Source organism: Neltuma alba, unplaced genomic scaffold, assembly GCF_004799145.2.
Source record: "Neltuma alba isolate B1F8T4 unplaced genomic scaffold, ASM479914v2 tig00003380_pilon, whole genome shotgun sequence".
NCBI classification, from domain to species: domain Eukaryota; kingdom Viridiplantae; phylum Streptophyta; class Magnoliopsida; order Fabales; family Fabaceae; genus Neltuma; species Neltuma alba.
This window is the reverse complement of record NW_021633259.1, coordinates 26,331-40,990: the sequence shown is the minus strand read 5'-3', so window position 1 is coordinate 40,990 and position 14,660 is coordinate 26,331. Positions and strand designations below refer to the sequence as shown.

General features: G+C 34.8%; 1 protein-coding gene across 1 annotated transcript; it reads left to right on the top strand.

The window, feature by feature from the left end:
- The first annotated feature begins 3,119 nt into the window (after positions 1-3,119).
- Positions 3,120-4,830, top strand: LOC114741377 (UDP-glycosyltransferase 88A1-like). The gene has a single exon (XM_028929635.1). The coding sequence runs from the start codon at positions 3,246-3,248 to the stop codon at positions 4,686-4,688; it is 1,443 nt and encodes a 480-aa protein (XP_028785468.1). The 5' UTR covers positions 3,120-3,245; the 3' UTR covers positions 4,689-4,830.
- The last annotated feature ends 9,830 nt before the right edge of the window (positions 4,831-14,660 follow it).

The window sequence follows — 14,660 nt, the reverse complement described above, 5'->3', positions numbered from 1 at the left end:
ACATATTTATTTATTCTTTTCTTTCAGATTTTTTTTCACATTTGTCATGCCTTCCTCAATTAATTCAACCACATTTCAACATAAAAATTAAGGTTCAACATTATAAAATATCCCATCTTCAATTCAACTATTTTATTAAATTCAATTCAATTCAATTCATTTGACACAATCATAATTTAATTACTTATTATTTATCACAAAAGTCAAATATATAACATGTAATACATTAGTAACTATACATATTAACATAAATTCTCTAATATAATCTATTTAATGGTTTTCTAATTTATAATATTATATTTTATAATAACGAAACATTTGAATTGTATTTTCTTTGTCTCGAATGAATTTTGTAGCTACTTAGAAACCACTAGAAAAAGGAAAAAAAAAAGCAGAAAAAATTTCATAAAATTTAAATTTGGTCCCACTTGACACCAAATTTCTAGCGGTTAGCAATTGCTAGAAAGTTTTGGTATCAATTTGAAAATTTTGTTTCCCAGTAAAATATATCTTTGTCCAAAAATTTCTAGTGGTTAACAACTGCTACAAAGTTTTGGCACCAATATGAAAATTTGGTTTCCCAGCAAACTGTAATTTCTTCCAAAACTTTCTAAGAACTGCTACAAATATTTTGATAAATTTTCTAGCGGTTTTAAACCGCTACAAACGTCGTTGCATTCTCCTTCGCTTGCTTGTTTTTACTAGTGGTTAGCGTAACCGCTAGAAATTTTCTAGCGTTTTAATCATACTATGTAGCGGTTCTCTTAACAGTTAGAAAGTTGTTTTTTACACTTGATTTCTTAGCGGTTTCTCTAACCGCTACAAATGTTGTGTGTTGCAGTTAAAACCGCTAGAAACGTCATAATTTAACCACTAGAAAATTTTTTTTTGTAGTGATTTATTTTATATAAATAAAATTTTACATGCAATTGTTTTAAAATTTATTCAATATGATTAGATATAGATAATATCTTAATAACTCCATAACTAATCTCAATCTTTCGATTTGAAAGTTTTCTGATTATTATTTATTCAACATAATATTACTTAATTCATTAATAATTAATATAAACTCACAGATGCATCAAAGTATTTATTGCAATAATTATTTTTTCAATTAGACTAATGTGAAAAATTAATGTCGTAACATACAATCTTTCTCATAAATTATTATATGCCCGTCTTGTGCCCTAGATTAACATTAAATCTCTAAGTCCTTAAAAATTGGAATGTAAGTAATAAATATTACATTGGACACGCACCATCCAAATCTCATTTGTTACATCATTGGCATAATAAACAGCATAAATATGGTGGTACATGGTGATTTTCTCACTTTTTATAACAATTATTACTATAAAAAAAAATAGGATCTCAAAATATTGTCGTGGGAAAGTACATTCATGATGGATTTTTTAACATATAAGAACATTAAAAAAATTTATAACTTAGTGGATAAAATAAATTTAAATATTATATTTAAAAATAAAACAGACTTTCCTTTCCATCAGGATTGATTCTTTTTATCAAACCGGCCCTGACTGCTTAATTACACCAAACGTTCAAATGTTCAAACACACGTGATACCTGTTTGAGTAGTAGGTGCAGCTAGAAGTGGTTCAAAACAAGGAGGGCGAAAAGAGCATGAAAACTGAACCCCCATATCTTCAAATGGACTCCAATTCTACTATCACTCTGTTTATTATTATAAGTCACTTATATCTCAAATCCACAAACCAAGAAATACATTAAATTAACCAGTTTTTTTTTCATATTTACCCTTATTAAAAATTGTGAGAGAGAGAAGAGGGGAGGGAATGGATTGCATAGGAAATGAGAAGTTGAGAGATAGATGGAGAGAGAGATTAATTAATTTTTTATTAAATTAATAGGGGTAAAATTGGAAAAAGATAATTAATTATACTACAAGTGACTTATATTTTAAAAAAAAAATTTAAGGTACAAATGACCTATAATAAAGAACAGAGTGATACTACCGTGGGCCATCATATGCCCTGACATGTTTAACGTGTTTCATTTTTAAAATTATTTTAGGTACTTCAATTTCTTTTTTCTTTCTTCCAGATATTGCGTACTTCAATTGGAAATTGTGATTTCGTGAAACACAACATAAAATTTTTCATTAATCCTCCCATCCCTGAAAATTAGCTAATTAATTTACAAAAATTAAGAAAAATAATTAACCTGGTTTTTCTTTAAAAAAAAAGTGTTGATCTTCTGAAATATTCTTTGAATCATCTGTATTTGAAATTACCTTTTGATTAAAAAATTTTATAAGTGTAATTAACAAGAATAATCTAAAAAAATTATAAATTTATAAAGGAAAAATTAATCTGTTGGTCCTTATAGTTTTAACTCATTTGTAACCTAATCCTTACACTTTGACTCGATGTAACTCATTATCTATAGTTTTAACTCAGTTGTAGCTCAATTTCTAAAGTTTGACTAGCTATAACTCGGTCTCTATAATTTTACCCATTTTATAATTTAGTTCTTATATTTTTTTAAAAAAATTACATATCTAACAAAGAAAGGGACTACATTATAAAATGGTTAAAAATATAGAGACCTAGTTACAATGAGTTAAACTTTAATGATTGAGTTATAATCGAGTCAAAACTATAAAAACTAGATTACATCAAACCAAAGTATAAGGACCGAGTTACAAATCAGTTAAAAATATAATGGCTAAAAGATTAATTATCTCATTTAGAAAACAACAATTGAGATCTTATATTTATTATTAAAACAAATTCTTCCATTAATTCTTATTATGTTCACCAGCGGATGAGCTTGGACGTAATGAATTGATGAGTGCCAAATCCCTTTCAAAGTGCGGTGTGGCTTTGGTGGCTTTGGCCTTTCGAAGATCTTAGTAGTAGTCAAATCAAAAATACTATTTCGATCTTATAATTACCACCAAAGGTGATACTTAAAAAGCATGGCACGTAAATGTCGTCTTCCTTGGGAACCACTGATCCTTTATTTGAGTGACAGCCGTATAATCCTCTACAAATATTCGGCCTAACATTTTTTTAATCATGAAAATAACATCATTTCTTTTTCTTTTTTTTTTTGAGCAAAGAAAATAACATCATTTCACCGATGTATAGTCCCTCCGTTAGTTTCCCACCATTGAGCATATTGTTTTTGTTGCTCGAACCACATTCATTTTTGGTTTCACGCTCTGAAACTACTCTCAGGGACAGAGCAAGACCACAAAGATGAAGGAGGCAATAGTTCTCTACCCAAGTGCTGCGAGAGGCCACCTTGTTTCGATGGTGGAGCTTGCCAAGTTCATACTCTCTCACTATAATCTTCATCCTCCTCTTACCATTCACATCATCACTATTTCCCCTCCGTACGACGCCGTTTCCATCTCCAACTACATCGCCTCCGTCTCTTCCTCCATTGATCCTTCCATTATCTTCCACAGTCTCCCTCCTGTTTCTCTTCCTCCTTCCTTACTCTCCTCTACCCCTAATCATGAAACCCTGATGTTCGAGGTTCTTCGCCTCAACAATCCTAATCTCCATAATGCTTTAATTTCCATCTCTGAAACATACGCTATTCGTGCCTTCATTGCAGACTTCTTCTGCTTTGAAGCTCTTTCTCTTTCTTTAAAACTTCACATCCCTGCTTACGGGTTTTTCACCAGCCCCGCCGGCTGCCTCGCCTTCTTCCTCTACTTTCCGACCCTCCATCGGACCACCGACAAGAGCTTCAAAGATCTCAATACCATTCTCAACATCCCCGGCATCCCACCGTTACACAGCGGGGACATGATTAAACCTTTGCTTGAACGTAATGATCCAGCATATCGTGGCTTCCTGAGAGTTGCTGATATTATGCCGAAAACAGTTGGCATCATAGTGAACACATTCGAAGCTCTGGAACATGAGTGCCTCAGAGCAATTTCCGATGGGCTTTGCGTGCCGGACAGTCCAATGCCTCCCATTTACCCCGTGGGTCCTTTGATTGCATATGATAAAGAAAAAGCCATTGGACATGAGTGTTTCCAGTGGCTGGATTCGCAATCAGAGGGAAGCGTCGTGTTTCTCTGTTTTGGGAGTTTGGGTGTGTTTTCCAAAGAGCAATTACGTGAAATAGCTTGGGGATTAGAGAGGAGTGGGCAAAGATTCTTGTGGGTAGTGCGGAATCCACCGTCGGAGAAGACCCATAACCTCGCTGCGTCGTCACAGGAAGACCCAGATCTGGATTCGCTGTTGCCGGAGGGGCTCTTGGATCGTACAAGAGAAAGAGGGATGGTGGTGAAGAAATGGGCCCCACAGGCGGCGGTGCTGAAGCATCGGTCAGTGGGTGGGTTCGTGACCCACTGCGGGTGGAACTCAGTGCTGGAGGCGGTGGTCGCCGGTGTGCCGATGGTGGCTTGGCCGCTCTATGCAGAGCAGAGGCTTAATAGGGTGGTGATGGTGGAGGAGATGAAGATTGCGCTGTGGATGCGGGAGTCGTCGTCGTCGTCGGAGGCTGGATTTGTTGAGGCGGCGGAGGTGGAAGAGCGAATCACTGAGTTGATGGAATCGGAGAAAGGTGAGTTGGTGAGGAAGCGAGTTGGGATTGCGAAGGAAGAAGCGGAGGCCGCTATGCGGGACGCAGGATCCTCACGTGTTGCATTGGGTAAATTCTTTGAATCATGGGAGAATTAGAAATAAGTTTTTTGTTTTTGTCCTTTTTTTTTTTTTTTAACCTGAGGATTGAGGGTGCACTAGGAAGCCGTGTTACTTAGAAGAAATCGTAATAGTAGAGGAAATAATGAAATAATGAATTAAAGGAATTTTGATTTCCATCTACCTTGTTCATCTTTAATATCATTCGTTTATTATCGCCAAAAAAAAATATCATTCGTTTATTTAATTATTTTTTATTTAATAATCATATATGAATCGTCAGTTACATAAGTTCTATTTTTTTTTTTGTCGAAATTACATGAGTTCTACTTTAAACAGATGTGTTGGTCAAAAGAATTTCTTGTTACATATGATAATAATTAAATGAATAATATATTTAGTATTAGCAATCTCGCATGGTTAAATAAAACACCATCTCTGGTCGATCATTAATATAAGAACTTGTTTGAGTTTTATTTTAGTTATAAGATTTAATCTATTTTATTTTTTATATTTATCTATTTTTTTCTCAAAATAGTTCTTGTAATAATAATAATTTTGATCAATATACCTGATTAGTAAGGATATTTTAAAAAAGACAGTATTTATTTATTATAAATAACTAATTTAACAAATTTTTTTAATATATTCAAACTAGTTAACTAATTCATATATTTATATGGGAAAAAGACAAAAAAAAAATGACAAATTAACTTGGGAATGACCAAAACGTCCGTTAAATTTGCAAAATGCCATTCTGGTCACATGAGACCAAATTGACATTATCATATCAAATGAAAAGATCAAATTGCCTTTCATTTTATTTATTGTTTTTAAAATACCAAAGCCACCACTGGCCGGCCAATCGTCGAAGCTTCAGCGACGGTAGTCGCCGGAGTTCCGGCAATCGACCGATAATTGGTCACCCGAGCTTCGACTGTCGAAAACAATTTTTTTGAAAATTTTTATAATTTCAATATAACAGTTAATCACTTTTGTAACGCTATTAACAACTTCAGTACAATAATTAACAACAGGTTTTCTGGGAAATTTAACAAGCTCCAGCTGCCGGAAACAATTTTTTTGAAAACTATTACAATTTTAGTATAACAGTTAATAGCTTTTGTCACGCTATTAACAACTTCAGTATATCAGTTAATAACAGGTTTTTTTGGGAGATTCAACAATTGGTTGCCGGAGTTCCAGTGGCTAGAAACAATTTTTTTGAAAATTTTTACAATTTCAGTATAACGGTTAACAACCTTTGTAACGCTATTAACAACTTCAGTATAGCAGTTAACAATAGGTTTTCTGGGAAATTCAACAAGTTTCGGCGGCTGGAAACAATTTTTTTGAAAATTTTTACAACTTCAATATAATAGCTAACAACTTTTGTAATACTATTAACAACTTCAGTATATCAGTTAATAACAGGTTTTTGAGTTTGTTAATGGCATTACTGAAGTTGTAACAATGTTACTTTTGAATTTCCCGAAAAACCTATTGTTAACTGCTATATCAAAATTGTTAATAGAGTTATAAAAGTTGTTAACCGTTATACTGAAGTTGTAACAATTTTAAAAAAAAAAAAGTTGTTAAAGTTATAAAAATGCCATTTTTTAAAATTTTTTAATAAACATGTTGTTAAATGTTATACCAAAGTTGTTACTAGAGTTACAGAACTTGTTAAAAATATTACTGAAGTCGTAAAAATGCTATTTTTTTTGAATTTTTTGAAAAATTTGTTGTTAACAGCTATACTGAAGTTGTTAATAACATTACAAAAGTTGTTAGCCGTTATACTGAAGTTATAAAAATTTTCAAAAAAATTGTTTCTGATCGCCGGAGCTTCAACGACTAATTGTTGAATTTCCCGAAAAACCTGTTATTAATTTATATACTGAAATTGTTAATAACATTACAAAAGTTCTTAACTGCTATATTGAAATTATAAAAATTTAAAAAAAAATTGTTTTCGGCCGCTGGAGCTTGTTAAATTTCTCAAAAAACGTGTTGTTAACTGCTATATTAAAGTTGTTAATAGCGTTACAAAAATAGTTAACCGTTATACTGAAGTTGTAAAAATTTTCAAAAAAAATTGTTTCTGACCGTCAGAGCTCGGGTGGCCAATTATCGGCTAGTCGCCAGAGTTTCAGTGACCGGCCAGCTAGTGGGGGCTTTGGTATTTTTAAAACAATAAATAAAATGAAGGGCAATTTAGTCTTTGCATTTGACATGATAATGCCAATTTGGTCTCATGTGACTAAAATGGCATTTTGCAAATTCAGCAGACATTCTAGCCATTTCCAAGTTAATTTTATAACAACGAAGCAGCTCATAATGATAAATTTTAATATAGAAAATGACAATATATTTTAATTGCTCGCTTGTTATTGAGATATCTTTAATAATTATCTTCGTTCTTTGAAACCTCACAATAATTCCACCTTCAAACGAATGATGACTAGGGTGAGAGAAATTTCTTACTTTATTCCTCGGAAATTGAGGAGATGCATCACTTAGTTAATACCCATAGGTTGCACGGGGCAATCAATCCGTCTAGATTGTATTTCTAAATTCAATAAAAAAAAATTATGACTGATACTTCCATCGGTTTTATATATACACACATTACAAAAAAAAAAAAAACCCCCCAATTACTAATGAAATTACTAATAAAAAAATTTCATTGGTGATTTTCATTGAAGATCCGTCTGAAATTTCATCAGTAAATTTACTGACAGAATTTTGGAAGGACTACTGATGGAAAATTCTATCAATAATTTCGTCATAAGTTTTTTTTTTTTCGCAATTAATCACGAAATAATTCCGTCAATAATTTCTATTGAAAACCTGTGGCAAATTCCGTCAATAAATTTACTAACAAGTTTTTGATGGATTTTTAATAGAATTTTTTTTGTGGCTAATCCGTTAGTAATTTAAAGTTTTAGAAATTTTATTATTTATTATAATATGATAATAATTTATATTATATAGTAAGATAGTGATTTGTACGTTTATACATATTTTTTCTTCTTTTTGTATCTTTAAGTGAGTTCACCATGCTAACATTCAATGTAGATTTAAAGGAAAATGAATACAATATTATTATTATCCGATCAAAGGCTTTTTACTTAATATATATCATATTATATTTATTGATACTACCTCTGATCCTTAATATAAGATCCAATTGATTAACTTGAGAAGATAAAAAAATTTACTATAAATTACTTTAAGGGAAAATTTCGTTTAAGGACCGCATTATACAATTAATCTCAAACTGCCCCTAAAACTTTTTGAAACCTCACTGCAGGATCAAGGGGCTAATCTGATATTAATTCCAGAAGCGAAATGATGCCACTGACCCTGGTAAATACTCATTTCCCTTTGAAAATGAGACATATTGTCAGCTGTGTGAAAGAGAGAAGAAAGACGGAAAGGGGGAAGTTGGCGCCATTTCTTACCTCTCCCTTGCAGCGCACCAGTGATGAAGGGAGATAGTTGACAACCATGAGCTAAAGAAACGCAAAGGCGAAGCTTCACTTTTGAGGTCCGTCCCACGGCCGTCTGTTGAAGTCAAAGCTAGAGTTGGTAGAAGAGAGAGAAATGTAAGTGTGCCCTATGGTGTTGCGTGTTCTTTGGAAGTGGAGTCAGCTTGGCGTGGGAGGTGAGATTTTGTTTTCAAAATTTTGGTTTTGTTTGTGTGATTTGGTGAGCACAGGTGGGTTGTGATGTTACAATAAAGAAGAAATGAGTGTTTTAGTGCATGGGTATATAGGTTGGGAGTGACTTGCAAATCTGATGGTGTTTTTGGTTTTAAGTTTAAGAAATTTATGCTCATGCCAATTTAAGTTGTTAAAGATGTGCTGTTTGTAATTTTTGAAAAGTAGGTGCACATTGAGTATAATGCCTTGTTGAAGGAAGTTGGGTAGGCCGAAATGAAAGGGAAATGGGGGTGTGGGGTAGAATGGGTTATATGACAAGTAGATGTGCAGAGGAATGGTAAAATATGTATTAGGATTGTAAATTTACTAATTCTACTTGTGTACGGGAAAAAAAACAAGTTAGTGTTGTGAAAATACTAATTGTTGTTATCAATTTTCAAATTGCTGATGCAAACGTATATTGCCTTTAATTAGTAAAAGTTGATTGGAAGTCATACTTGAATGATGTGCAGCAGTAGAGGATAAATGGCTAGCAGTAGTGAGAAACAATTATTTTGCATCTTTCATGTTGGATGGCACTTTATAAAGACCTCTGAAGGAAAATTCATTTATGACGGGGGCATCATTACTGGAAGATTGATTAGAGAAGGGATGCCATATGAAGAACTACAATGCCTGGTAGCTCATGATGTGTGGGCAGGGACCTGTGAATATAAAATGTCATACGTAGTTAGCTTTGATTGGGACACATTCTTGGATCTTGTTGACGATATTGGTGTTAGACAAGTAATTGAGTACAACAATAGCAGTGGCCATGTTTATGTTTGTGAGAATGAGAAAGAGTTTACACAAGTGTCACAATTGGACAATGCACAAGAGTAAGTTGTTTTTAGCTGGTTTTACTGAAATTGTGTGTATAGGATAAGAAGTCTGTCCAATTTTGATAAATTGAACTATAAGACTCAGTAGCTGTATTTGTTTATGTAGGTTAGATGATTTGGTCGGCCCTTGTGAATGAGTTGGATCTAGACACAGACAACATAAACATATCTCCCATACAAGGTGTGCCAACACCGATAGGAAGTCTAGCTATGGAAATACTAGCGGTGATGAATTCGTCAAAATGGGCATATTTGTTGATGTCAAAAGGGAAAACCTTTATTAGTGCTGGACTTTTTAGAGAGTCATTATATAAGTATAGCCTTGCACACAACTTTGGTTACCGATATGTCAAGAATGATAAGCATAAGATGATTGTGAAGTGCTGTGTAAATGGTTGTCACTGGGAAATTTCAACATATGGTGCAGATGACAAGAATGAATTCCTAGTTATGAGAAGATTTAACAATAAACACATGCATTATTCACAAGACAACTTAGTTGTCCCTCACAGAAAGAGGTGCAAACTTACTTCAGCAGTTATAGTAGATGAGTTGATATCTTGCGTACACAAATCTCCAAATGACATTAGACGGGATTTGGAAAGAGAGTATGAGGTGATCCTCAACTACCAACAAACATGTAGGACGAAAGAGAAAGCATTGGCACAAATTCATGGTTGTCCAGAGGAGTCTTATATATTAATCCCTTGGATATGTGAAAGGCTAAGGGAAAGTGATCCGGAAATAGTAGCAAAGTGCGTTACATCGTCATGTAATAGATTTCAAGCTATATTTATTGCATATGGTTGTTGTGTAAAAGGGTTTTGGAAGGAGGTAGACCTATATTATATGTGGATGGATGCCACTTGAGCGGTCCATACAAAGGTACGTTATTGGGAGCACAAGCATATGATGCGGATAATGAATTATTCCCACTTGCATATGCAATTGTTGGAGGTGAGACTCTCGATGAGTGGGTATGGTTTTTTAGTAACATAAAGGATATTACAGGATCATTAGAAGGGACAATAGTATCAGATAGGCACAACTCAATAAAAGGTGCAGTGCAAGCCGTGTTTGGAGGCGATCGACATGCTTTTTGCTACCGTCATGTCAAGGAGAATTACAGTGCTGAGTTCTTAAAGATAACCAATGGAAAGAGGAGGACCAGCGGACAAACCAAGGAAGTTGTACTAAAATTACTTGATTCTATTGCGTACACAAGACTTGACAGAGACTTTGATCATAGTATGGAAAAGCTAATGAGATTTTGTCCAGAATTGGGACAATGGCTTCAAACAAATGGAGATATTGAGCGTTAGGCACAAAGCAAATTTTCTTATGAGAGGTGGGACAATATCACAACAAATTTAGTTGAATCCTTTAATGCTTGGCTTATTGGTGAGAGGAAGCACAACATAGCTGTCTTGATACATGAGCATAAGGAAAAATTATCAAAAAAGATGCACAACAGCAAATAGGGCATGAGGAATTGGACCAATGGTGTGGGACCTAATATAGAGGAAAAGCTGATAGATCATGTGGCCAGATCAGAAATAATGGATGTACAAGATTATCGAATGAACAATTTCAGGGTCAGATAGGGAAACCTAAATGTGCGGGTAAATCTTGTGTTACATGAATGCACCTGCAAAGGTTGGCAAATGTTAAGACTACCTTGCCTACATGCATGTGCTACAATAAAAAAGGTATATGGTAATATATATGCGTATGTCAAGGATTTCTTTTTACTCTCAACGCAAAAGAAAATTTATGCCAGACTCATGATTCCAGTTGAGACTCATGACATCCCTAGGCCAGATTCGCTTCGATATGAAGATTACTCGTCCACTATCTTCTTACAACCACCAGTGACAACTCGTTGTGCTGGAAGACCCAGAGTTAGGAGGATTGGATCACAATTCCAACAGAAGAAACTGTATCATTGCTCAAGATGTGGTGAAGCTGGTCACACTAAAAAGACTTGCAGTAACTCGAACCTTGGGTGACTTTGATGTTGAAAATAGTCTTTTTTTTTTTTGGTTCAGTACATAGCTACTTTTGTACATAAATGAGCCCCACTATGTATTGGGTTGGGGAAGTAGCTATCACAACCCATTTTGATTTTTTGGTGGTGGGTTGGAATATATTTTGTATAGTACTGGGAATAGTTCAAATATTTCATGACAGTAGGTGACTATAGCTGTCGCAGGTTATGTTAGGCTGTAATCTGTCCACATGCAAATGGACTATTTGTAGTTGGAAATATATGTATGTACGTTGCAAATTGTCTAATTTCACCTGCAAATGGGCTCTCACACACTTGTTCACTTATGGACACCTTCTTCAGGTGAAGGACATCATATGTAAATGGACTATTTGTTACTATGAATATATTTATCTATGTTGAAAATTGTCTAGTCCTAGATGCAAATTGACACATTGTTAACGTCAAGCAGGGCACATGTGAATGGACTATTTATAGCTATGAATCTCCGTATATGTATTGGAAATTGTCTAGTCCCACTTGCAAATGGGCCATCGCACACCTGTTCACTCACTTGTTCACTGGGACGAGCAGGTCACATGCAAATGGACTATTTGTTGTTGTGAATATATATATCTATATTGTAAATTGTCTAGCCCCAATTGCAAATTGACACGATGTTCACGTTAAGAAGGGCACATGTGAATGGACTATTTATAGCTGTGAATATCCGTATATGTATTGGAAATTGTCTAGTCCCACTTGCAAATGGACCATCACACACCTGTTCACTCACTTGTTCACTGAGGACGAGCAGGTCACATACAAATGGACTATTTATTGTTGTGAATATATGTACCTATGTTACAAATTTTCTAGTCGCACTTGCAAATGGGCTCCCCCACACTTGGACACATTCTTCTAGTAAATCAGTCCACTTGCAAATGGAGTAATTATAGTTGTGAATAAATGTATTTATGTTGAAAATGGTCTAGTCCTACTTGCAAATGATAAGTCTCACATTTGTTCACTCAGACACATTCTTCAGGTGAATCAGCCCACGTGTAAATGGACTGATTGCAGATGAGAATCCAAGTATTTTTTTTTGGCAAATTCCCTACTCTCACTTGCAAATGGGGACGTTGTTTAGGTTGGGTAGGGCACATATGAATGGACTATTTGTAGATATAAATTTCTGTATATGTCTTGCAAATTGTCTAGTCTCACTTCCAAATGAGTCGTGGCACACCTTTTTACTCACTGGTTCACTCATTCACGACGAGCAGGTCACATAGAAATAGACTAATTGTTGTTGTGAATAAGTATATGAATGTTGCAAATGGTCTAGTCCCACTTGCAAATTGGCTCTCCCGCACATTTGGTCACGGGCACATTCTTTAGGTGAATAGTGGAGGTGTAAATGGATTGATTCCAGATGTCAATTCATGTATGTCTTTTGCAAATTCCCTACTCCCACTTGCAACTGGACACTCTGTTCAAGTCAAGGAGGGCACATGTATATAGACTGATTCCTATTGTGAATATATGTATAGGTGTTGCAAATTCCCTAGTTCCACTTGCAAACGTACACCCTGGTCAGGGCACTTGCATATGTAAAAGGACATGTTATTCAAGTGAAGAATGCCACATGTGAATGGTCTAGTTGTTGTTAACATTGTTGTCTCTCTTCAAATTGTCTAATCCTTCGTGCAAAGGGCTAATCGTTAGTATAGGTCATTAACTTGGAAATGGATGAACATTTGGTGTTAATTTATGTATCCTTGTTGCGAATTTCCTAATTTCTGTGGTCAATTGTACGTATAATCCAAGTAAACAAGTGCTGATGATATGAATTCCATCAAAACAGACATTCCCCCCAACATCTTTTTATGCACAACATTTGAGTCAATATTTTCATTTGGGCAATGTGTTTGGCAACATGAATTTGTAATGTTAATGTACAACAAAGTGTTCACAACATGAATTATAGTGCTTATCAGTGAAAACTACATGTTTAGTGTCAAAATTTGCAATGTTATCGCTTCCTCTTACATTGTGTGTTAATCTGGGCAATGTGTTTGGCAACAGCAGCTGCCTTGTTATTTCTTGGATGAGTCACGAGCCACCACAACAACTCACACCGTATAGATATGTATTGATCCTATGGGAGAACAATAAGTTTTCTCAGTAAGTTCACATAGATGTGTGAATTCATTAACACATAATTCAACACCTACTACTATATAATAAGGCATGGTGAATTCAACTACATCCTTCTCTTGTGGGTGGGGCCACTCTCTTCGATATGTGATGACATAAACCCCACAATGGTCACTAAAAAATCAACATATGACAATGTTGGCTCATATATGTCAATGATAATTTATGACAAATAACTTACACTTAATAAAATACTCATGTATTGTCCTGAACATGAATCGTGGGATACAAGATGACATCGTTTGAATCTGGGTTGGCCAAAGCCTCCAGCTCAGGCTTCACTCTCCTTAGTATTTCAATGAAGTATGCCCTCTACACAATTACAGATGGCAATCACATAGAGGATACTATGGTTGTCCAATAAAGAAGAAAAGTAATCACACCACTTACACAAGTTTCTGCTATCATTTGCTGCCCCCTTAATGCCAGATCAGACTTTTTGTTCTTCTTTCATTGCTTTATTGTATGCTTGACACCATACAAAGAGTCGAGCACATAAAACTTTAGTGTGCTAGGTTCAAACACAAAGCAAAACCAATGCAGTGCAAATAAAACAAGTGCACAAATGTATTCACATTCACCCAAATTGTACCCCAGGTATTCTGGGAGTAGTTGTTTGAGATGCTTGTTCACTTGCCATGCTGTGTGTTCCTGCACCATCCTTGTCTATAATAAAAGAAAATTGCACAGCAATGCAAATTGTCAGTAAACAAAGTGAACCGATAAGTTGGCCAAACAATTTTAAGCATTTACCCATTAACAGGCTATAGCACTAGCCATGAAATCTAAATCAAATATGTATCTTTTAACCACAGAGGCATTCCCCTGTTAGTCGGTGTTTATGGTATGGGCAATCAAAGTCATGATCTACAAATAAAAGGAGGTGGAATAATTAAAAATCTGGCACATTCCATATATGGCCCACTTTGGTGTAAATTGAACAAGTGCACGTACCCTGTTGCGTATCCACCTTCCAGGACCCAGTGCTTGTAGGTCTGATCATGTTGCCAAATGCCCAAACATATCTACTACGACCGTACAATAGATACGAAAGTGGAAATAAATTGTTAGTATTGCATACTAGTATCATTCATAGGCTGTCTTTTCCATAATAACTGACTACACTTACTTTTGAACCTCATCTGGTTGACACCACTCAATACACATAGTATAAAATGCATTCTTGTCACTTATTTTCACCTTTCTGCCATAACTAGTAGACATGTATGGAGATTTCACTACTGGGTGTTTGCAT